The 23,973-nt window shown below is 42.1% G+C and overlaps 1 protein-coding gene and 1 long non-coding RNA gene across 4 annotated transcripts; both read right to left on the reverse strand.

Moving 5' to 3' along the window:
- Positions 1–60: 60 nt before the first annotated feature.
- Positions 61–11,928, reverse strand: LOC110975489 (uncharacterized). Of its 3 annotated transcripts, none has more exons than XR_015423490.1 (8): positions 11,844–11,928; positions 10,125–10,340; positions 9,310–9,370; positions 8,720–8,786; positions 8,294–8,404; positions 3,992–4,434; positions 3,210–3,358; positions 61–1,215 (listed from the first exon to the last, which is right to left on the reverse strand). It is a non-coding gene; the product is annotated as an uncharacterized LOC110975489 (long non-coding RNA). The 3 variants fall into 3 exon arrangements; XR_015423491.1 differs by having other exon boundaries at positions 8,294–8,407; XR_015423492.1 differs by lacking the exon at positions 8,720–8,786.
- Positions 11,929–14,142: 2,214 nt separating this feature from the next.
- Positions 14,143–23,588, reverse strand: LOC110975561 (uncharacterized). The gene is made up of 4 exons (XM_022228143.2): positions 23,398–23,588; positions 17,679–17,773; positions 16,650–16,721; positions 14,143–16,070 (listed from the first exon to the last, which is right to left on the reverse strand). The coding sequence occupies exons 2-4, from the start codon at positions 17,750–17,752 to the stop codon at positions 15,896–15,898; spliced, it is 321 nt and encodes a 106-aa protein (XP_022083835.2). The 5' UTR covers positions 17,753–17,773; positions 23,398–23,588; the 3' UTR covers positions 14,143–15,895.
- Positions 23,589–23,973: the final 385 nt, after the last annotated feature.

Raw genomic sequence — 23,973 nt, forward strand, 5'->3', positions numbered from 1 at the left:
ACAGCAGCACTGTAGTGCATACCACTATACACTACTCAAAAAAACTTCAAGGATCAGACATTTTCAGCCAGGTGTCTACTTTATTGATATATGCATGTGTTTCCGAGTACACTGAGCCCCGAGTAAGACCAAGAGAGGGCGCAGTTTTCTCAACAACGGAGGGCCCTTTAGTCAGAAATGAACTTCGCTGGTCACAGACAACTAGGAAATGTATCAGTTATCATTTTTGTAAATAATTAAGCAATGTGATATTCATTTGTATGTGGTACAGATGCATGCATGGATTTTTTTAAAAAGGTCTCAACAGTTCATTTTTTTCATGTTTGCCATGCATATCATATCTTGGAAGTGCTTCATTTCTCAGCTGTAACAATTTCAGAATAAAAAATAGCGCCCTCACCTAACAGGATATCACTCTAACTCATAAATAGCGCCCTCACATTACCAGGATATCATTCTAACTCATGAATAGCGCCCTCACATTACCAGGATATCATTCTAACTCATGAATAGCGCCCTCACATTACCAGGATATCATTCCAACTCATAAATAGCGCCCTCACATTACCAGGATATCATTCCAACTCATGAATAGCGCCCTCACATTATCAGGATATCATTCTAACAACTCATATTCTCCCCAAACTCCACTTTCATCATTTTTTTACGCCTGTGTAGGAGACCTGGACAAAGTGCTGACCGAAGTGTTTTTCAGAATCATAGGACTTCAGTACTCAGCAGAGAAAGTTTGCATTAGACTGGAACCAATATAGTTTTTGTTTTGTCGCCAGAACATAACCACATTAAATGACACTCACACGTTACAAAGTGAGTCTTTTTTTTTTAATTCTGATCCTTTGATCCTTTTGAGTAGTGTACAAATGCAGAGAGACTCACTCCATCGCCAAGGTGGAAGCAAGGAACTGCATCTCTGAGAAGATTGATTCCATTCCTTGCCTTTCCGTGAATCAGTGCCTGAGATTCTGATGAAGATCCCTCATGCAATCTTGGAAACTGTTCCTCCTCGGTGATGGAGGCGAGGACTGGCATCTTTAAGTTACTTCCTCTTCTTGATGTGCTTGTGGATCATCTCTGGGAAGTCCTACAGGATCTTGTCTTCCATCTTGCTTCTCTCCTTGTTGAAGGAGGCGAGGGCGCTCTTCTCATCGGCCCTGCAGATCTGGTTCTTACGCACAGCTTCCATGTCAACAATGCCTGGGATGAAATTAAACACAGGAGGACGAGTTACGGCGAAATACTGAGACAATTCTGACAAACATTCGAGGATCTTTGTACCGTCCTTATTTTTACACCTTATTTCATACAAAACAGTTGTGGTTTGACGCTAAGGCCGAGTTCGGGTGGCTTGCACTCATATGTTCACAAACGGCTTGATTTGTTGTTTGTGGGTCGGCCGCTCAAACGCCGGGAACATACAACCTATTATTGCTGGTACACTGTACATGTAGTTAGGGGCAAGCAACATGGAGGCATCCATGTACGTTCTCCAATGTTTAATGTTTGGATGACTGTCCTGAATTCTGTTCTGTTTTAAAAAGAAACATTCATTTCTGTGTTGTGGAAAATGAGAAATGTTAATCTTGCAAAACTTCCCGTTGTCTGTGGCTTTGTAAGCCATCTCGCCGTTTTGTGCAGCTGTTCAAAAACTAGAATCTCACGAGTTTTTAAGTCTGTTCTTGTAAAACCTGGCAAGGAGCCTGCAAGGTTGAGGATATATTTAAATTTATTTAAAAAATTGGAATTGGATTTTTGTGATTCAAATCAGATTTTTTGATTTAAAATCATTTGATTTAAATCTGTGATTGGGTTTCAGAGTTTTGATAGAAAAACTCATAGAAGAAGCACCTTCCCTGTTGGCATAATGAATTTCCAACAGATTGAGATTGGTCCTGTTCCAAGAAAAGTATTCTCAGGTTGTGTTATTGCTGTTCGAGCGCGAGAACAAGAACAGGCCGCCCATTAAAAGTAGGCCGCCCGAACTCGACCTCAGTTCCTCGATTAAAGCTAACATTTTTGTCAACCATTTCTAGTCAGAAAATGAACTATGAAGCAAAGACTTTGTTACTCATGACAGGACTTCTGACGGACTAAAATAAGACTGCACATCGTGAACTTGAAAACTTTAACATTCCTTTTGGGTGAAAGGAAATTAAAAAGTGACATCATGCCTTTCTGGACAACTGAGGGCGCTGTTTTAGCCTGTAATCTCAATCTTTTGGCAATTAATTATGCCAACGGGGAAGGCGCTTCCTTTATGAGGTTTTCTATCAAAACTCTGAAACCCAAATTTTCTCCTTGAACATGTCTCAGGAAATGTTGACCATTGATCTTTGGTAATTTGCAATGAAACAGCAAGGAAAAGGAAACTTAGACCAGGAAATGAGAACAATTTTAGTATGGTTGGTGCATTCAACCAGCTAGCCCTCATTCCAAGGTTTAATCTTTATCTTGTCTCTTCGCTGACGGCCTTGCACAGATTTTAGTGAAGGAAATACATCACACTGGGTCACAGCTAACGACATGCAGAGCATTTTGGGTAGATTTCTGCCACGTGCACGAGCTCCATCAATGCGTTGAAATACAAGCGACAGTTACAGTTTTTCTCTTTTTCATCCTTATTACTGAAAATATTTTCACCACACTTTATTCGTTCGTCTATAATTGGTCAAAATAACCATTAATTTAAAAAATATTGCCAAACGACACGTGGTCAGTGATACTGTAATAACCACACTGTGATTGTACCAAGTCCTTTGTATCATATGGCCGACCATTTTGCCTGAACCCACAAATTTAATTAACGCTTCAATAACAGGAAGTGATAACCTCATGGTCAGAGGTTATGCACAGTGTAGCCAATCACAGTGCAAAGCCATCTCATCCCCACCATCTTGCTTGACACAGCATACCCTGCCATCCCAAGGTCAGGGTGCCCCCGTCTATCAAAGCTAATCAAAAGGTTTCACTGTTTTTTGCTAACCAAAAACCAAGGGGGGATCCAGGACCCAAATTTTGGAGTGGGGAGTGGATTTTGCTTTGCTTTTGAGATTTTTTTGAGGGGTTTGGCAACATGTTGGGCTATTCATACACAGTTCAAAATGGAATTTTATTACTTTTTGGCTGCCTTTTTTTTGGGGGGGGGCATGGCCCCCGTTCCCAGATACACCCTGCCGAAACATGACTCTTACCTGTGCTACTTATGACATAACTTATGTCAGCAGCTATAGAGAATTCATCACTAGTCCTCCAACTCGCGCCGTGACGCAGGATACATTAGCAGGTCTGGACATAAACAGCCATTGCACCACCTCCGACTGGAGACAAGGTCTTCCCAACTCTAAGAAGGAAAAAAAATGACAACAAATAACAAGACCAAGTTACCGTTAAGGTTTTCCGATCACAGAGCGGAAGGTTCGGTATATTTTGCCAAAATGAGCTAATCGTCCAGATTTCAGCCCATTCGTGATTAGCATCTGTACTCTTAGTCATTTGGTCGCTGTTAGATCCATAAAAACCATACAGTGCTTGGCAGTGCAGGGAGTAACAGGTCGGACGGAGTCTGATTGGCACAAGAGGGGTTCCCACAGAAATCAGAAAACCAAACTCAATAATTTTGCTCAAATTCAGTAACCTTTTCAAGACCTTCCAGGACTAGAATACGACAATTTCCATGACATTTCTTGCCATTTGGCAGAGAGAAGTTGTTTGGTAGAATGAACACCTACCATTGCCACTCCTACAGACTGACAAAGATAGCCTGTACATTTATCATTATTCCGTAAAACCATCAAAATTAACCCAAGGTTGCATGTTCCTGATTTCCATGACTTATTTTAGGACTTTGCGGGCCAAATTTATCCAGGATTGCCCATGTAAAAGAATGAATGTACAAGAAGAAATGGGTTCAGCAAATCGATGTGGGCACCAAAATCAGGTTTAGTATAATTCTGCTGGGAAAGAGATGGCTTACTGTTTCAGAGCAGTGATGGCAGAAGATGATCACACAGGCAGGGGACCAACCACGCTGCTATCGCCTTACTCTATCAGGGCAGTGATGCCAGAAGATGAGCTCACAGGCAGGGGACCAACTACGCTGCTATCGCCTTACTCTATCAGGACAGTGACGCCAGAAGATGAGCCCACAGGCAGGGGACCAACCACGCTGCAATCACCTTACTCTATCAGGACAGTGATGCCAGAAGATGAGCCCACAGGCAGGGGACCAACCACGCTGCTATCACCTTACTCTATCAGGCCAGTGATGCCAGAAGATGAGCTCACAAGCAAGATACCAACCACGCTGCCATCGCCTTACTCTATCAGGGCAGTGATGTCAGAAGATGAGCCCACGGACAGGGGACCAACCACACTGCTAATGCCTTTAACTCCATTAGGTGATGCCAGATCTGGTACCTGGTAAAGATAAAAAGAGGTCATTACTGTCTGTCTGCATTGGCAAACACTTGTTCTGGGGAACTTACCCCTTGAAAATGCCAATGTCAACGAGCGAAATTTGAGTAACTTTTGACTAGAGTTTTTCAGCTGTACAGCGAGCAATCGGCGACTATCCCCCATGCTGCACATTTGACAAACCCACAAAATCTGGCCAGGCCAGTCAACTGAGTGATTTTGCACGCAACAATGTACATGAGAATCAAGATAGTCCCGATCGATGTTATGCATAGTATACCATGTACAGTTCAGATGGCGCGCGGTGCGTGGCACTAAACTGCAAACACTACATTGCGGTGTTAGTTAAAACACTGTCACGACCATACAATTGTCCCGTATGCATGAAAAACGTGGAGATCTCGATATACCGATAATGTGTACACGCTGATGAGCACTTGGTTTCAGACCAACATTACTGCATGGCGCAGTGAAATCCTTGGCTTGGGCATGCGCAACAATGTGGGTCAGGCAAGGCCAGGCTGCCGGTGCGTGGCGGGCTGAGTGTGCGATATCCCCACATACAAGTACACACAGGTGTGTTGCTAAACATCAAGTATCCAGTTTTGAGTATTGAGTTTCAAGAATCAAGTTTCGACTATCGAGTTTTGACTTTCGACTGTCGAGTTTCGCACACAAATAAAATAGACAAGTTTTTCTTGGTGGTGAAATTGAAATCTTTCTTAACTAATTATCAAAATAACGAATACTATTACTAGTTGTTTTGATAATATAATGGGTGACAGGCTAGGCGCTCTATTGTACCATCGACAAGTGTTCATATCCAGCACCAATGGTTCAACTCGAAATTTTGGCATTTTCCAACTAAAATGAAAAAACTTTGAGTTACGTTTTTCCATAAAACTTATCACTTTAAACAAATAGTATTATCAATTGTTGTGATTGCCTCGTAAAATGGGTGACAGGCGCTCTAAGTTACCACTGACAATATCAGGCAAGAAAGGTTCAACTCGAAATTTGGGCATTTTTTTGGCTAAAAAGGAAAAACTTCCAGTTACATTTTCTATAAAAATTATCACTTTAAACCAAAAGTATTATTAAATGTTTAGATTGTTTTTTAAAATGGGTTAAAGGCGCTCTCAGTTGCAATGGACAAAAGTATTCATATCCGACAAGAAAGGTTCAACTTGATATTTTAGCCTTTTCCAGTTTGGATTTGGCATTATTTAACCTAGCTCTTTGCGTCAACAAACTCCCCGGCTACATCTTCTACCGTTTTCCAATTGATGTTACCAGAAGACTTTAAGGAGGACATTTTGGCTTGTATAAACTTGCTTGCAGATGTGTATGAACTATTTCTTCACTCTTTTGCAAGATCCTTCGTAGACTTTTCAGCTTTTTCGCCACACATGTATGTTTCCCTAGATACGTGACTTCCACTTCTCCTTGAGTATCCTCCCAATATATTTGGCGCCGGGTATTTGGGTGTAAAGACCTCTTGTTTACAGAGCTTGCATATCAGAGTTATTCCTTGCTTCTCAAATTGACCTTGGTTTTGTTGCCCGTCCAATGAGAACTCTGGGTTAACCCTCCTTTGGTTTTACAGCACAAATGTGCACCAATGCCCACAGTCACTGGTGAGCATGTAGTTTCTATATGGAACTCAAACATGCACAGGTTCAGTGTGTACACAGTAGATTGCCAGCACAAAATGGCCCAGGGTCTTTTGTGCAGTCCTCTTCACTGCATTTGGTTTACTGCACAATGATGCACATGAAACAGTGAGGCACAGTTCTTGGGCAGCACAAAAAGTGCAATCTGATATTCCTGTGAGGGACTGTTGGTGCAGTGCACAACACAACACAGCTGTGCATCTTTGAGGTGTTTACCAAATGACCCAAAGAGTGACTTCAGCATAGGAGGGTTAATGTAGGATGGAGTCCCTCAACGTGCTGCTGTTCTTCAAATTCCCTGAAAACCTTTTCTTGGACTAGTAACCCAGGTTCCCCATGGTCATCCACCTTGAGAGACTTTCATCACGCCGTCCCGGTCGCATTGTATACGAAATTTACACAAATCATCCACCGAAGTTCTGGCTGGGCAGCGTCCAATGGAAAGGGATGGTAAATGGACCTCCACCACGATCCTATTAGGCGACCCCCTAGCATCCGGACTTGGTCACTGGCACTAATGCCCCAGCCCGCGGGCGTTGGACCAACAACCCAACCTTCATACACCAACTTTGCTACGAGTGCCTGATGTCGAAAGACCTAGCTCATCCCGGCCAGGCACAAATCTTCTGTCTCTAGACGACTCAAAGTTGGCAGTAATGACGGGCCTCCCCCAAACCCGCCAGGAAGGGGTTCCCCTGATGTCCCCTCTGTGGTTTTGTCACCTATTCGCCTCGCACGCCATCAAATCCGTTTTGCCACCTGGAACAATCTCACGCTTAATTCACCTGGTCATTCACTGCTTCTCTCCGCTGAACTCTCCCGTCCGGACATCTCCATTGCTGGTCAACAGGAGGTCAGATGGACGGGATGGGGCGAGGCAGTCATTTGACAACTACCGTCCTCCCTGGAGTGGTCATGAATATCTCCATACTTAGGCGGAAGCCCTGGCCATCCATCGTCGCCATGTAGCATCTATCATCACTTGGAAACCTCTCAGTCCCTGCCTACTCTGTGCACACTTAAAGCACTGCCATGGATACATCTGTGTCTTCTCATGTTACGCTCCAACTGATGCCTTTGATGATGAAACCAAGGACAACTTCCATCAGCTACTAAATAGCGAGCTCCGGCATTACCATCGTTCTTGGGGACGTGAATGCTATGATTGGCCCAGATTATCTTGGCCATGAACATGTCATTGGACCACACCCCTTTCCCTCCGCCACTACCAACAACAACGGTGACCGCGTGCTTGAGGTCTGTGCTACACATAACCTTAAGATCCTCGGCACCTGGTTTCGGCATCAGCAGATCCATAGAATCACCTGGTGCAGCAAGACTGGTATCACCAGCAAGACAGTTGATCACATCCTGGTCAGCGGTCGCTGGAGGGTCACCTCCGATTGCCGGATCTTCGCAGTGCTGAGCTTGGCATCACAGATCACCGTCTCCTTATTGTCAGCTTTTTTCTTCATCTCCGTAACGATACCTGCCAAGGCCCTGCCTCACGTCGTCCTCCTGACATCGAGAAGCTCCATAATCCTCTGTTTGCCCAGCGCCACTCTGCAGTGGTCTCCTCACGCCTAATGCTTTAAGGATGCCTCAGACTCTCGAGGAAACCTGGAACCAGACCTGCTCAACCCTTACCCCAGTAGCCTCTGAGGAGCTTGGTGCTCGCCACTTCAGGAAAAGGCCATGGATCTCAGACACCTCCCTGGATACGGTAGACCGCTGCAGATGAGTCAGACTGCTTGGATCTTCGGAAATCTACTGCGAGCTGTCCAGGTCAAAGAAGACGTAACCTGCGTTGCGACTACGTCGGACAGCTTAACGATGACAGGGGACATTTTCCATTCAACATTTCTAACCTCTTTGCTAGCATTTAAATAGCGCAGTGCATGTTTGACAGAAGGATGTTACCGGGTTTCAAATCCCTGTGTGAAACACCGTTTTTCATGTACGTCAATCCATCAACTATTCTAAGGGCAATGTGGCAATTTTGGTGCTCGCAAGTTACAAAAGCCCAATCGCGATCTATCTGAATGATTAGCTGATCAAGGGAATACTTATGAAAACTGTAGTCTGTGCTCAAAAACATGGAAATCAAAAGTTGCGTACTCTAACATCATAGCATCATTGCCACTATGAGAGTTTTTTGCACGAATATAAACCAACTTCTGCATAAGTACCTGCTCCCTATCTTGCTCTGATGTTGGACACGGTCCCATCTGAAGACAGACGAGTCAGCTGGAACACGATGTGGTCTCCACACAGCACCAAACATTTTCCGCAAACAGCACCTGCTTTGAGAACCCATGAAAAGGAAACTGAAATTAATGACACGTTATCGCATTCGACTGGCATCTGTAGTCATATTCACCCAACCAAAATGTTAACCCTTACATCTCCACAAAACCTGGTGTTGGAGTTCGGCTGGATGGGAATAAGTATGGGTCACTGAAAGGTAGCCGAATTTCTCCGGGAAAAGCAGGACATTCGATTTCACATTCCATTATAGATCTTTATTACTACTCTCATGTAACCACAGCAACCTGACCTGTTCGGTAAGAAGATGTGGCTAGGGAAACTGTAAAGCTTAAATAATGAAGCAGTACCTTGCTCATCTATGGTTAACCTCCAAGCAGTTCACAGTACATGCGGTTACAATGCGGTACGGTCAATCTGTGGTAAAAAGTGTTATGTAGCAATGTTTAACTACTGCAACATGATCTTTGGTAAGAAAATAGGCTATGGCAACGGTAACGCTTAACCCCAACCCTCCCAAATCCTCTAAAATTCCTTTTCTGTAAAGTGGAGGAATTTGGAGGATTCAGGGTGTATGGCAAAAGTGCATGGCTGATTTAGACGGATGCCATGCGTGAAGGTCGTGGATTAGACCTTGTAAAAAATGTTGTTTGTACTTAGTCAAGCACAGATTCAGCCCAATATTTTTCTTTGGAATCAATGCATAGCTCAATAATGCCATTTACACTGCTTCAATATAATGACAGGAATTGCCAGAGGAATTTGTAGGATTCAGGCAGTTAGGCATACCAGTACCTCCAAATGACATTTTCAAGAAATTTTGGAGGATTTTGGCTGAATGCAATTTTTTTTCATTAAATCGGAGGATTTCGGAGGATTCGGGATGGTGCCTAGTAAAAAAGAGGTTAGAGTTTAAAGAAAGTAGTACCTACTACCGTACCTCGCTCATCCATGGTTAACCTCCAGTAGTTCCACAATAGTTGTATTGTAATCCAATCAATCTATGTTTAAAAAAAAAATAACGATGCAATGGGCGTTATTTCGTAGCAGTGTTTAGACAAAACAACTTTAACCCACCGAGGAACAGCAGAATGTTTGGCCAAGAATGGTAAAATTGGCAACCCCAAATTATCAGCTTTATATTTCGGATTTGTGGAATTTTGCCTCAATTGTAATGAAACCTGCATTGGGTAACTTGGACACAATTTGACAATTTTCTTTGTTGACAATGTAATTCGCAATGCTGTAATACTGAATGAAAACTTCAATGAAGAGCACCTCTGAGGCAAATATGTTTTCTCTGATTTGATCAGTTCAAATAAATATGGAAGCATCCAAATCGAATGCACTGTCATTTGTCTTCAGAGCTCAAACGATAACAAGCTTAATAGGTCTTCTTTCTGTTCATGCCAAGATGCAAATTCTCAATGAATATTGCGCCATTCTGAGAAAACAAGGGGAACCCTCGCCCTGTGTTCATAGTGGATAAACCCTTGTGCTTGTCAAACAATGCATGTAGCCATTGTTTGGCATGCATAAGGGTTTATCCACTATGAACACAGGGTGAAGGTTCCCCTCTTTTTCTCTTTTGGATTTTTAAAGATGGATTTTTTGGCTCTATTATATGAAACAAGCAAAATAAAGCTACATGTAATCAATAAAAAGGACCATTCCACAAAATATGTAGCCTGTTCATGATGAAAGGGTTAAACAAATGGACATATTGGTTTATGAAAATATGGATAGCATAATTACAGGTCAAGGGTCACTGGCTATATTCTCAGTTGAGTCTGTGGAGGGAGAGGAGCAGCTGTTCCGATTGGGGCGGAGTTGGGGGCGGGTTGATTCTTGATTAATAAAGGATGATCTCGGTGCCTGAGTTGACTAAGTTGAGAGCAATGCCCAGTACTTTCCGCCACTTTCAAGTGAAGAGAGAAGTAGGTCTTTGGAAAACTACCGTAGGAGAGAAGCCTGAAAAATAATTAACATAGTCAATGTCTGCTTTTGACTGAACAGCTGGCAACCCTCAAAAAACAAAAGCCCTGTTCTCTTTTTTTCTGATAAATGTATGACAGAGGACAACACCAACGACTTTCTTAGATAGATACATGTAGCTTCGAAAAGGCAGAATATTTTGCTCATTATAGGAACAGAGTGCTGAAGGTAACGAACACCATCTTACTTGGGTCACGCTATTTACCGGTGGCTTCAGCAAGCATCATCGAGCTTCAACATACATGTAGCTTAACCAAGTTATTCAAGCACATTTAGGCTTAGGCCTAGGCATTTCTTTTTAATTTTCAATATTAATCAGTCTCCTACATGTCTTATTCAATGTATCATCATCAAGGAAACAGTTTCTTTGCTCTATGATATCACATCTATCTGAAATGATGCTCGGGTGTTGAAATTTGAGTGAAAAAGTCGGTCCTGCTCCTGCAGCCTGACTGGCCACCATCTTGTTTTGGGGCCACGACAGAGACAAGAAAGACTATCGCACTATACATCAACAAGCGTCGACACACAAGAGGCATTAACAGAGCATCCACACCTTAAAACTACTCGCTAAAGGTTAAGGCCTAAAGTAAAGTAGCCCCACTAGTGTGGCATGGGCACTCACAACCGCTCCATCCTTAGCCACACATCCGTATGTATATGCAGTTTTTTGTCGGCGTGGACAAATCTTTGGCGCACCCTCTTATAATCGTTGGCGCAATTTTTTTTTTGCATGTACACAAATGTTCCTTCGTCTCTCTGCTTTCCCATGACACATTATTTGAATGATTTCACTCATGCTGCTCTGATCCAGTCTTTTTGCCTTTACCCATTCAATCTCAGGGTCTCACTCTCACACGCCATCTTTAAATGTGTCTGTTGCACTTTACGTCATTTGACCCCGGCCTGAAGATGGCTGTTCCATTGGCTTCAATTCTTAAAAAAAAAAAAAATTGTCTCAACGGCTGTTACAAGACATATGTAATACACGGACTGAGCGATAAGATACTACATGTACATGTATCAATGGGCTCTTCCAAAACTTTGGCAGCAGTTTAGATGTCTTGACATGGAAGAGCTGTCGAGACAATGAGGGGTCAAGTGACATAATGTTTAATGACCTTATTTTAAAGATGGCGACTGTAAGAGTGAGCCCGTTCGATTGAATGGATAAAGGCAAAAAGACTGGAAAATACCTCAATAACGTGAGTGAAATCATGCCGACACGAAATTGCGCATACAGATATGTGGCTAAGGATGGATCGGGAGTGTGAGTCCGTGCCACACTAGTGGGGCTATGTACATGTACATGATGATGTAGGGCGCCATGCATGGCACATGTTGGCCGTCCACCCTTTGCTTTATTTTATAATTTTTTTATAACCACTTCAGTCTCAATATCAGTAATCAAATCTTGGGCAAAGAATATCTTGCTTTGTTGACCGGCATGGTCTGGAATTGTTTAGTTATGTTACTTACCACTATTCACAACTTGATTTCAGTCACTTTGCACAATGCTCGTGAGCGCAGCCACACTGTACATGATATAGTATCCCAGCAAGCGCGCCGCTCTGCAGCGCATGCAGCATGCACGCGGTAGCTGCGTCGTTAGTGCGCCCTCTCTAGCCTGAAATTGTCAAAATTTCAGACAGTTATCTGTCTTGCGTACAAGACATATAACTCAAGGAAGGCTTTCGGTCCGCAGTTGAGCGTAGGCCTGATTGATGAGAATTTTAAAATCATGTTCCTTCTTCAATTCACGACTGATATATTTTAAATACTAGGTTTCGGCAAAAAGGAGCTTTTTAACTTCTATTGTGGCCGATGCCCCACTAATTAGAGGACCTCAGCGACTACTAAGGAATATCCAGCAAGTAGATTTAAATGATTCCTTTGACACTCATTTTAGGGAGAATATTGCCAAAATACAATAAGGGCGATTCACAATAGTGCGCCTCCAAGAGTTCGCAACGCGTTGACCAATCACAGTGCGCGAATTCTGTCGACCCTCCTAAACGCGCATCATGTATGTTTAGTCCCCACTGCATAGACTGTGCGTGCATTTAGTTTGTGTATTCGCGTACGCATGCGCAATAATAACATAATGGTCGTCGGCCTGAAAACTGATACATTAGCAGACGACGCATACCAGTGAGGAATTTGTCGTGCCATTTCCCTTGAAGACCTTGTAAATTGCCAAGAATCTATCAAATGGCTAAGACATTATAATCCAACGAACAAATTGGCAGAGCTTCAAAATAAAATGTTGTTTACTTCCATATTAATCGCAAACAAACATTTGACAAAAAGTTTGGTCTCTAAGTTTCTTCTGTTTCCCGAAGTGACGGAAAGTCACCTCCTTGGCAGAGTAAAGTATAGTCTGGTTCCCTAACAAAAGATTCCCTGACGACTCTTAATACAAAATCTTTGGTTAGGCATCACCCAAGGATATAAATAGATATGACGCAAGGCTCAGGGGTAACAAGTTGAAAGCCGGGCTGTTTTTGATGACAGTGGAGCATTCAGTACGTGTGTGGCATTTACCAGTAGTCGTGGGGTCTTGATTCTTCCTAGATTCTCATCTAGAGAGATTACCAAGGAGACTTTCAGTTATATTCTGCATTTTGCCTGGCATTGATTTCGGCCAAGGCGACCTTCGATTTCAATGTAAAGTCAAAAAATGTAGGGTCAACGGCTGCCATGCCATTAGGACACGGGAGATTACGTTCAACAGTTGGCCTACTTACCCGGCCGGGAATAACCGAATATCAACTGTACATCCGAACATGCCGAACATACTGCGGGACGACTTCGGAATATTTCGGCTATTTCCGGAAAACTAAAAGTTGTCCCCTGATGACGCGCTTCTGGATTTTGTAATTTGTTTTCGCTCAGTTCCTTCTTATTAAAACCCCACTTAGAAAAAAGGCTTTGGAAAACATTTGGTAGGATATTAATTCATAGAAACTGAAAAATTACCTGACTTAAAAGAGAAAATAAAATCCTGCCCGAAACTAAGCCATCACTTCAGAAAATCTAAAATATATGAAGAACAGTCCAATGTGGCGGTTTCGCACGCAGATGAACATTACGTACGTAGTCTGTCAATAAAGGCCGAAATATAAACAGATCAAAATATTTCACACACTTTTTTATTGATAAGGTAATAAACTTATAAAGCAATGATCTACTTTTACGAAAGATTCTAATATTTTATTTAACCTTTGCTGACAACTGCGTTATGTCAAATCAAAGGAACATGGAAACCATCGACTACAGGACGGTAGGTAAATTTCACCCCATGAAACACATGAGTGTTTCATGGGGTGGTTTATTATCGAACGTGGTAGGACGGCCGAATGTAAAATCCCAAATGGGCGGACAGCGCGTGGGTTCCGGAAGCTAGCTGCGTGACCTTTCACTTTCAGGCTCTAGAAAGGTCACGTCGACATTGGGTGATACTGGACCCTTGATGCGTAGAATGGTCAGAATCATCGAGTCTGGTAACCAGACTAAGCAAAGTTGACAATACAGTATCTACTAGTATGGCGTGAGCGTACGTTTTCACGTAAGTGAAAGGTGTGAATAATGCAATGGGGAAAAAACGAAGACCTGTGGATTTTGCTGTTTTAACGAAGTGAACAGAAGTTTTATGAATCACTTTTTAATTAAAACATTATTTCCGCAACTGAGTGTGGATTAGCATTTTGAAACTCTTACAATCATGACTTTGTTCAGTATTACTGAATCTGTAACAACACAAATACATTTCAAACAGTTCCGTAATCAAACCAGAAACAACTTTTATTAAAACTGACTTTATCCCTGACTCGTTCCCGAATTATCTCATTGCAATAACTTTCAGTTAAAATGTCTTCACGAAGAAAAGTTTTCCTCTCAACTACAAATCTCCAACCCGTCACCTTCAAATTACAAAAGCGAAACTTTAAAGTTTCAATTAATCTACATCTAGCACTTTAATTCACGTTTTGGCGCGATATTGATACCGATTCATGCGCGACTCATTTCTGCTTGAGAGAATAGTCTTCGAATACCCCTAGTGTTCACCGCAGTGCAATGGTCGGATAGAATGGGGGTCATGGGTGTGCACACTAGTATGGTCAACATAGGCCTAATATGACTATATCTGTTTCAAAAAAGCCGTCTGTTTTGTATAAATAGGGAATTTACAAGGAAATTATGTTCCACATCTGCAAGCAATCTGATTGCACATTTCTCTTTCTTAATGTATACGTGAGCTTTATCTCCTACTCTTAGCAAACGATGATCCACATTCAACCCCACAATGCATTGCGGTAAACACGGTCACATGTCTTCAGCACATGGGGCTACTTTTGGGGGGCAAGAGGGCGCACCGTGTGCGAATCCTGGGTAACACCAACCTCTCGCTTCTTGGCCGTAGAGGGGATGCGTCTAGCTAGAGCAAATAACACAGGCCAGGAATCTATAGGCATAATAAAGGATGTGTCGCTAGTAAGGAGACTTTGTGAAAGACTGATAAAGGATGTCAACGTAGGCAATGTCCATTTATATGGTAGATATTAAAGCACTTCGGTATTTGGCTTTTTGCAATTCTGTTTGATTTTTGTAACTCGTAAGCCAGGTAGTAGTCTGCTGTGACAAACATCTTTATATTAATATGTTGAATACTTAAAAATAACATTGACAAATACAACTGAAACTAACAGGTCGGTTCCCTTTCCCCAAAATAAGAGCTTTGGAAAATCCTCATATCTCGTGAGGAAGAGCCGAATACGGTATAAATTTTTACCTGAAGTGGGGGATACTGTCTCTTTAGCGATACAATTAAGTTACCGCAGATTTTTTTTAATAAATTTACAAATAATGATTTCTTTTATGAGTGCAATATTAAGAATTATTTCGTAGGCAGCAGATGAAATATTTCCGTTTAGCATTGGAATTAAACATTCTATCAGTCATATCGGCTGAAATTATTTTTACCACTGCACAAAGGGAAAACATTCGTTGGCGGTGCTATACAATACCTGAACAAAGCTATGTTTTAGGAGAATAAATATCCCCCCTTCGCATAACTGTATTAACTTCCATCATTTCATGAAACAGATTTATGTCCAAAGCACTACCCACTGGTAGTAGGGCCTACCCGTTAGACTGGTTTCCGTCCATAGACTATTTCCATCAAACTGGAAACGAGATAAATGAAATGAGCGCGGGATCCAGCCAAGTAAAATGAAGTTCCGTTGAAACGGGTACCACTGAATAGAATGCGTAATTCAATGACAAGGGATTAACGATCCAACAATCAGATGACGGGGAGTTTTAAGCCGGTACCGTATGAGTAACAACGGACTTAGTTTTGCCCAAGAGATGCGTTACGAATTATGTGCAAATGCCAGTATATTAGATTCGTTTCCATTATCTGCAGCTGGATAACTTCAAAAAAAAGGGACTAATGTTACCAAGGGACGATTCCATTCTGTCGAATATTAAATTACAACTTAAATAAAAATGAAAATTTCCTCCGTGTTTTACTCTTGCAGAATTTTAAGCAGTAGCTCTTTGAGTTCTTCGTCTTTGATCGTCGCCTCCCGCTCATGCTCGGCCGGTTTCGGAACCGCCCCCGCGCGGTTCCTCTCGTGCTCCAGCAGGTCTAGCGCCCTCTTTAGACTCTTGTCGTCCATCTCAGCAAGATCGAGGTCCTTCCTAACCAGTCAAAGAGTGAAAAACAGTGTCACCCTAAAACCGCCCCATTTGGACACAAAGACGGACTGCCCGATTTAGATGCTTCTTATGTTCATTTGCATTCTGCTTTTCTGCTTTTTCCCCTGTTTCGTCAAAGTTCATTCCGACGGAGTCTTGGCCTTGGCACTGCACCGACAACTTCCTCGTAGCCTCGTCATGAAGTGTGGATCGCCTGTGCAAGGGCATCCCATATTCTCTGCTTTATTGTCATGACATTAACCCCAGAAGAGGCGAGCTTTTTGGACCATCTCAAAGTGGGGGGGATCCCATACCCGATCTTTTTTATTGGCAATTAGGAGTATTTTAGTAACTCTTTGCAGACATTTGACACCGTATTGGTGACAATCGGACGTACCGTTCTCGCGTACCGCCCATATTTCCATTTCCCCCGAATACATGTATACATGCGATTTTCTTTTTCATTCTCTATGCAAGTTACTCTTGTCATTTTTTTTCTCCGCCGGACACATCACTTGCCAAGACATACGCTGTTGAAATAATTGTAAGGGACGGATGCGCATGCGTAGTACGCAAACTAACCTTTCAAGCAGATTCTCCAGGAGACCCTTCCTGTCGAAAGCGCCACCTACGTGGGTGTTGCAACGTGTACCCCTTTAACAATACAAGAGAAAAGAACAATGGGTGGAAATCAACGACGATACTTTATTGGCCTGTCCCAACGACACTTTTAAGTGATTTGTGTACCATCGACACTTGAGAACTCGCAATGGCTTCTGTTTCAAACGCAAACATGCCACTGAACTTGCGGTCACTGAACTCACTTGCATAATTGCACCAAATGTTACTCCCAACGAATCTTTGCTCTGGATCCCTATTAAACTCTCCGCCCTCCCCGAAGTTGCGCAATGACAAATTGAACTGAAATTTTGTTAGTACATGGACATGTCCATTTTTGGTATCTACGCGAGCCTCCAGTACGGCCTGTCAGACTTATGGCCAGTATATTTCTAATTTAATCATCTTTATTCAATATTCAACCAAAAATAAGTACAAAGCAATAAAGATGCGACATAGAACCCCAGTCCCGAGTGAACAATAAATAAAAGAAAGTATCCATGGCAGGGCAAAGAGAGATGAAGCAGGTTTTAAAAAATTAGAGGAGCACAAACAGTTAACACATTTAGAAATACATTCATTTGATCACAGCAGAATAATTCATAAACATTTTCTGGAATGAGTGGTGCCCAAATTAAACTGAAGGAAAGGGCAAAACATATTCATATAGAAATGTACAGACATTCACCTGTTTTCTAGATTGGTTCATTCCGCCTGTAAAAACCATGTGGGATCCCAACAGAGCTTTTCTAACAATCTGATCGCGAAAATCTTTAGATCTAACATCCAAATGGCACAATTAAGTTCATAATTTCTCTGCTTCTCTTTCCGTTGTCTGGAGTAATCAGTCTTCGAGAGCCAATTTCCATGCAGGGTTTGTTTAGAAGCGAAGGCAAGATTCTCTCTCGTGATTTTTTTTTCAAAAAAGAAAAATGTGCCAAACCTTACAAAGACTTTACAGTTTCAACGATATTTATTTCTTGGGTCTCTTACCCTGGGGGACACTGAGCTTCCAACGACACCACCAACACGGTGATTAAACACGCCAGCAGAACAAACCGAGCCATCCCCCTTCTCTGCTGGAACACCTGGATTATGAGACAATTATGATTTTTTTTAATTTCTTTTTTTTATCTCTTCCTTCCATCTTTTCATTCAAGGTGATGCCTTCAAGACATTCATTTAGTACCAAAATGTGTATTCGTTCGATTAGCTTGCTTAATATTCCTCAGTTTTTATTATTAAAACCTCCTAGTTAACCAACCAGACAGATTAGCAACTTGGTCAGTAAAATGGGTAAACCAAAGAACCTACCACGATAGCAAAACCTACTGACCAATTAGAGACCAGCGTGTAGCCGGAAGCAACGATACCCACGCGGCCGAAAGCGGCTGCGGGCGTTCGCCGTGTTCCGGCCTTTCGTGAAGGTGTGCTGTCCCGATAAGTCCATGGTACGATCACGTAGTTCAAGCAGAGAGATTTACAGTGAGGCATCTGTTTACATAAGGCCAATCCTGGCTGCCTTCATGCAGTCCTACATCTCATGAGTTCTTAATGTTATGGGTTCTTGAACTCGGCCCAGTTAGGTAAATCGCTTCACTCTAGGATTAATTTCAATTTTGGGATCAACCTTCCCCTTATAAGGCGTCTAAACAGAATGATACCCGACGGAAACCTTGACCGATGTTTTGAAGACCATGTAAATGACTATTCTGGGGGCCAAAATCAGAGCTTTACGAACTTACGAGATTACATATAAAGCAGAACACTGTTATAACAAGGTCCTATAAGGACTTTACAAATCACCTTGTTATAATAGTTACCTTCTATTATCAGTAATGGAAAACCAAGCAAAACGAAGACTGGGGACCTAAACCTATCCTTGTTATAAACATGACCTTTATCAAAAGTGCCCTTCTTATCTGTGTTCGACTATAACAGTTTCTGGAAGCAGTTCAAACGCTGGTTGACGTGGCCTCAATTTGGCAAGAAATTGGTGAATCGGACCACCAATCGGACAATTCGGATGAAGTGCCCGATACTGAGTTTTCTAAACTGGTTAGGTTTTCCCTTGATATTTACCGTGTACGAAGTTAGGGGAATATTTAAATTTCAGCTCCTGGCTAGCTGTTTTCAGCTGTCTCGTAAATTTACCCAGCAAAAAATGAGACCGAGGGGTAACCCCCCAACATGTCCAATCCCCATACACATTCCAGACTAGTGTTACTTAACACATCCCCCAAGATGTCTGAAAGGAATTCCCCAGATTCCTGCGAGACAATGACCAACACAAAGCAGGGGGATTCTCTCCGTCTCATACCTTGCTGCATACGTTCGTAAAACTGTGTGGCCGCTCACACCCCTAATGATGTTGCACAGCTCTAAGCCCGTAACTCACTTACCACAAGACCGATAAGACAAAAACCCGGGGAGCAGAGCGATGGGAATGAGGCAGTCCAATCGAGAAATACCCCACTTCCCATACAAAGGTTTTCCAAGTCCCGCCATTAAAATACCATTTTCGGCCTCTTTTTATGGTTACGCGTGGTGTGCAAATAACGTTGTTGACATTATACTATTGAAGTTGTGTACAACAGCCATCGTTCCTGTCACACATTCTGGCACGGAGGGATAGCACAAAAGGTCTACTCACGTGCATCCCTGCGGAACAAAAGCTCTTACCAGAACAAAAAAATGGCTACCATGCACTAGCTCTAGAGAGTATGAAAAAACACCATTTTTAGGTCAAAGGTTCATGGTGAGTTAAATGATTATTGCGGTTCATGTTGGTTGTTTTTTACATGTAAGGACTTGAATCCAGATTACAAATAGCACACACATCACTTAAATCAATAAATAAACCACCAAAACACCTATTGTAACGTTGTCAAACATCATTATTTAGAAATAAAGTCACAAAAGACGGGTCACTAGATCCGCTAACAAGAACCAATATGCACTATCTTGTGGATTATATTTCATGATTTCACCATAAATATTCAACATTACCCCCCAAAATGACTTAATTCAAACTAGGTTCATTTAAAAAATAAAAGGTCATGGAAGAGGTCTTCCGACGACCTTAGAAAATGTGCCACATGTTCTATAGCATGCTACCCTCATCATCTCTGACAATAAAAGTACATACCGGTAGTGTTGACACGAAATAACACAATATAAACACAATACAAATATTAAACACAATATTTCATCCCAAATAACATGTCGAACAACGTTTAAATCCATCACAGATTTGGGTGCATGGCCACATGCCCCGTAGAAAGCAAGGCCTCTCGAGGGATGCCCAACTGTCTAGCACCAAATGGGTAAATCTTTCGATTTATAGTTGACATCTATTGATATTTGACATAATATTGGAGAACCTGGCGTTCTGATCCAAACAGAATCTTTCTCGACGATACTTGATACCGCCTATGAGAAACAATTTACTGAGATCGAAGTACCAGGCCATCTATTACCTTTGGTAGGATTATTTGAGGTTTCTCTGATCAGCAAGCATGCAGTTTGCGGCAGTGTTTGTACTTTACATTTCTGAACAAACCATTGGCCTAAATTTCCCCGCCTCCCCATGCTCTCTTTGTTCTCTAAGGATACTCAACATTTATCCCAACTCGAAGGGCTTTCCATACTTTTCCTATCCTGAGACTTAATTCTGCGTGTCTGGGATCTACAATCCGCGGAATCTGGATCAACGCTGGATATGTACAAGGTTTGGTATATGTATGTTGCAGTGCATCGACAGATTAGGAAATATTCGCTAACTCTTTTGTAGTACAAGTACATATTTGAAATGTAGCACAAAAAAGTTGAAATGCATTCTGTTTCGGCAGTTCAAAAGTCCTTTCTAAACACGAGGTGAGAATAATAACTAATTTGATGTCGTCTTTGGAGTGGTTAGACACTAATATTCAGCGCAAAAATTACTCCTCGTGGTCAAGAAATCGATATTAGCGCAGTCATTCTGGAGTACTGACCACGCCGCGATTCTCTCAAAAGCGACTTTACGGCGGGGAAAAAATATGATGTCAGTTTTAAAGTACTTTCCACTGCGAGGAAGATGTTTGCTCCGACTTCCCGCACTCTTGACCTGTCTCGTCGGAAGTTGATGTCACTGTCTGTGCTCCAGATCTTACTGTGACCTGAGCCGAGAATGAATTCTGATGATGTGGGTCAGCTACATGTATTGACTCAGTAAAGCAAAGATTTGATATTGGAAGGCGCAATGGCCCCATTACGTTAATTTCTCCAGTTCAAAATCCCGATAGGTAAGCAGAGTTCAACAGAGTGAAGCCTCATTGATCTGAAAAACATTCCTGGTTCAATAGCCCAAACTTAACTTTTCCCTTCCATAACCTTTTGTATTGCTTTTAAGGACCAATGAACTTTGTTTATCACTACTGAACCTCTGGAGCATTAAACCACAATCGACTTAGACGAATAACCTTTCGGACTCTTCAACCTTGGGACTTGTAAAGGTTGTGACTATTGAATTTGCAGACCACGGAAGCCTTGGATTGTCGAATCTCCCAGCTACTCAACCTTCACGTTGTTGAACATTTGGACGACTGAAACTTCGAACTATCGAGCAGTCAACCGTGCAGTTCTACAATTCATCAAGCCAACAGGTCTGTATGAGCGGAAAGCTTCCACTGTTTTATCCAACTGTCTGCATCCAGTCGCACTGGTTTTCCTGGTTGTGCATTGGTCAGGTGTTTAACGTGAGAGACACGAGGCCTATATGGGAAGTTTTGGGCTTGTTGTTCACTTATCTTGACGTACACAAACATGGGGGAGTTTGAAGCCAACCACCAGGAAAATGATCTCGGGAAAAATTAGGTCAACATTCCTTGACATCAACAACCGATATTCTTGTAGATAATCGATATCGGTGCCCGCAGATTCCCTATTGAAGCGTCCTCTTCTGTTTGAGTCCATGAATTTTTCCCGTCAACTTTTAACTGAGACGGGACAAAACAGAGGAAGCCATGCAAAGAGCTACTGTCACTCCTGCTTGAAGCAAATCAAACACAAATGCCGTGGTATCCCTTGTTTATTCACTATTTTGTTTTTTTGTAGAGAACCAAGTCCTTTCATCAGGAACCGTCACTGTAAGTGAGCCAGTCGCAAAGCGGCACCCCTTCTCTGAAAATGGCCGTGATCGATGGCCAGAACCGTCATGATAGAAAAGGTTCTGAGTCCGGTCGGAATTCACTGTACCGTAAACTTGACCGCGTTTACAACTCGGGTGCATGTGCCTGACAACTCTGACATCAACGATTGGCTGCGTGCATGGAGGTTGAATTTCGGGCCCTGCTTAACTTTCTCAGTAAATAAGGGGGTATTACTGTCATTGCTAAGCAAAGCTGTTGACAACACTTTAAACAGAAAGGTGAAATGGTCATTTTGTATACTATAATTTATTACTGTTATCAGATAAAAAAAAGTGAATTCTAGGCTTTAATATCCATTTCGCATTATTAAGTTGTCAACTGTATAAACTACGTGTGTTGCCTTTGCAGACCAAGTACAAGCTTCGACTTCTTGTCTGACCTCTCGATCCATATTTTTGAACAGTGGTAACTGGTTCCATTCTGATGTAACTGATTTTTCAGACATTCTTTCGAAATGCGTACTTTTATGCGCGGTAGTGGCATACGCTTAAATTACTAATCTCATGATGGCACTTGACGGAGGTAATAATCACCACTCTGCAATCCAGCGGGGAAAAAAAAGACCAGCGTGTTTGGGCACCAAGGTCACGTTCCCTTCGATAACCATCAAGTTTGAACTTTGGACAGGCAACCATTGTGTAACATAATCGTTGTGTCATTATTATTGGATTGGGAGAGCTTGAAATAAGTCGCTTTGACATACCAGTGTGACAGGTGTTAATTTATTTCTTTAGTGGACTAACCTTGGACTTGCTATACGGACATTGCCAGCACAGGTGCACCCGAAGAGTGTGAACTATTTTAGTCGGAGATTTTGCTATAAGCCTGGTTGTCATGTTTTCTTTCTGCTCAACTTTGAAAGTACGCTTGCATTAAAATTGACTGCTTTCCGGTGGAAGTGATACTACGTCAAAATAAATCGGATTCAAAATCTCAAAGAAGTCAGTTCAAAATACCTTCGCAAAGAACAGTATAATTCTAACGCAACCCACACAATGAAATGTGTTCTACAAACAGAAACAACTGACCAATTTGTCCATATTGTTGAACAGGAAAGACAAATCTTCCTCGTCTTTAAGAGGGATCGATCGAAGCAGTGAATTAGCTCCTTTTCAGCAAAAAAATACATACTCTAAGTCTTGTTCAACCGTTTTGCCAAAGTGGAAGCATGCCATCATTTCGGGGAAAGGTTTACCGTTGTCCTTGAATGCTACAGTAGGTAACACTGGAGGCTAGATCGTGTGGCATTTGGTTTATTTGATTTTACTGAACTAAAATAATTACTTGGAAGGTAACATACTAAATCTTTAAAATGTTTTTCATGGACAAAATTAATTAAAAAAAAAGAAAATTTTAAGTTTCATTCCGAAAAGAACACTATTGAATCTCCACCATGCCTAAAAGTTTGACGTGATGGCCTTTTCCAACATGGCCTATCTCGTTTAGCATTAAATCTACAGACACCGACTTCACACAAGTGACCACCAAATCACAAAGTTTCGAGAATTTCGTCGTCTTACCGTTCAAATGGTAATTTATCCTGGGTGGATTGTAATCCAGCGTCCCGTCAGTAGTGTGTTTGCAACGGACGTCTGATGGGAGTAACACTGCACTTGAGATTTCGTCGAAACCAGTGGAAGAGTTGAGCCTTGCAGGTCCAATAAACAGCCGCTTGCTTGTCCTCGTTCAATGGACACGACAGCCGCTGGAATATTTTTCTTTTACCACACAATCTCTGACGCCTTTTTTCTTGAGTGTTTTGATAAAGATCACAATGGAGTTTCTTTGCTGAGTGGGCTAACCTTTTCTTTTCAGGCATGTGTAAAATGGGGCTGAAGCCTTGGGCGACAAGCATTCATATTGTTGGTGCTCGTAAACGGGGTAAACTTGCATATTAGATTAAAGGGGAAGTGGGTGTAACAAGTTGAAATATAAATTTTTGAAATAAACTTCATAGCATTCTTTCGAAGCGTGCTCAAAAAAATCGCGTTGACCAGGGACTTTATCTAATAAAACCGCAGGTGAGTGAAACCGCCTCTAGCGGAAGCACCCCACCCTTGGTTGAAAAGAACCAGTTTGGACTGGAGTGGTACTTT

This window comes from Acanthaster planci, linkage group LG20 (genome assembly GCF_054643075.1).
Source record: "Acanthaster planci isolate LZ-2023a linkage group LG20, COTS_SCS, whole genome shotgun sequence".
NCBI lineage: Eukaryota > Metazoa > Echinodermata > Asteroidea > Valvatida > Acanthasteridae > Acanthaster > Acanthaster planci.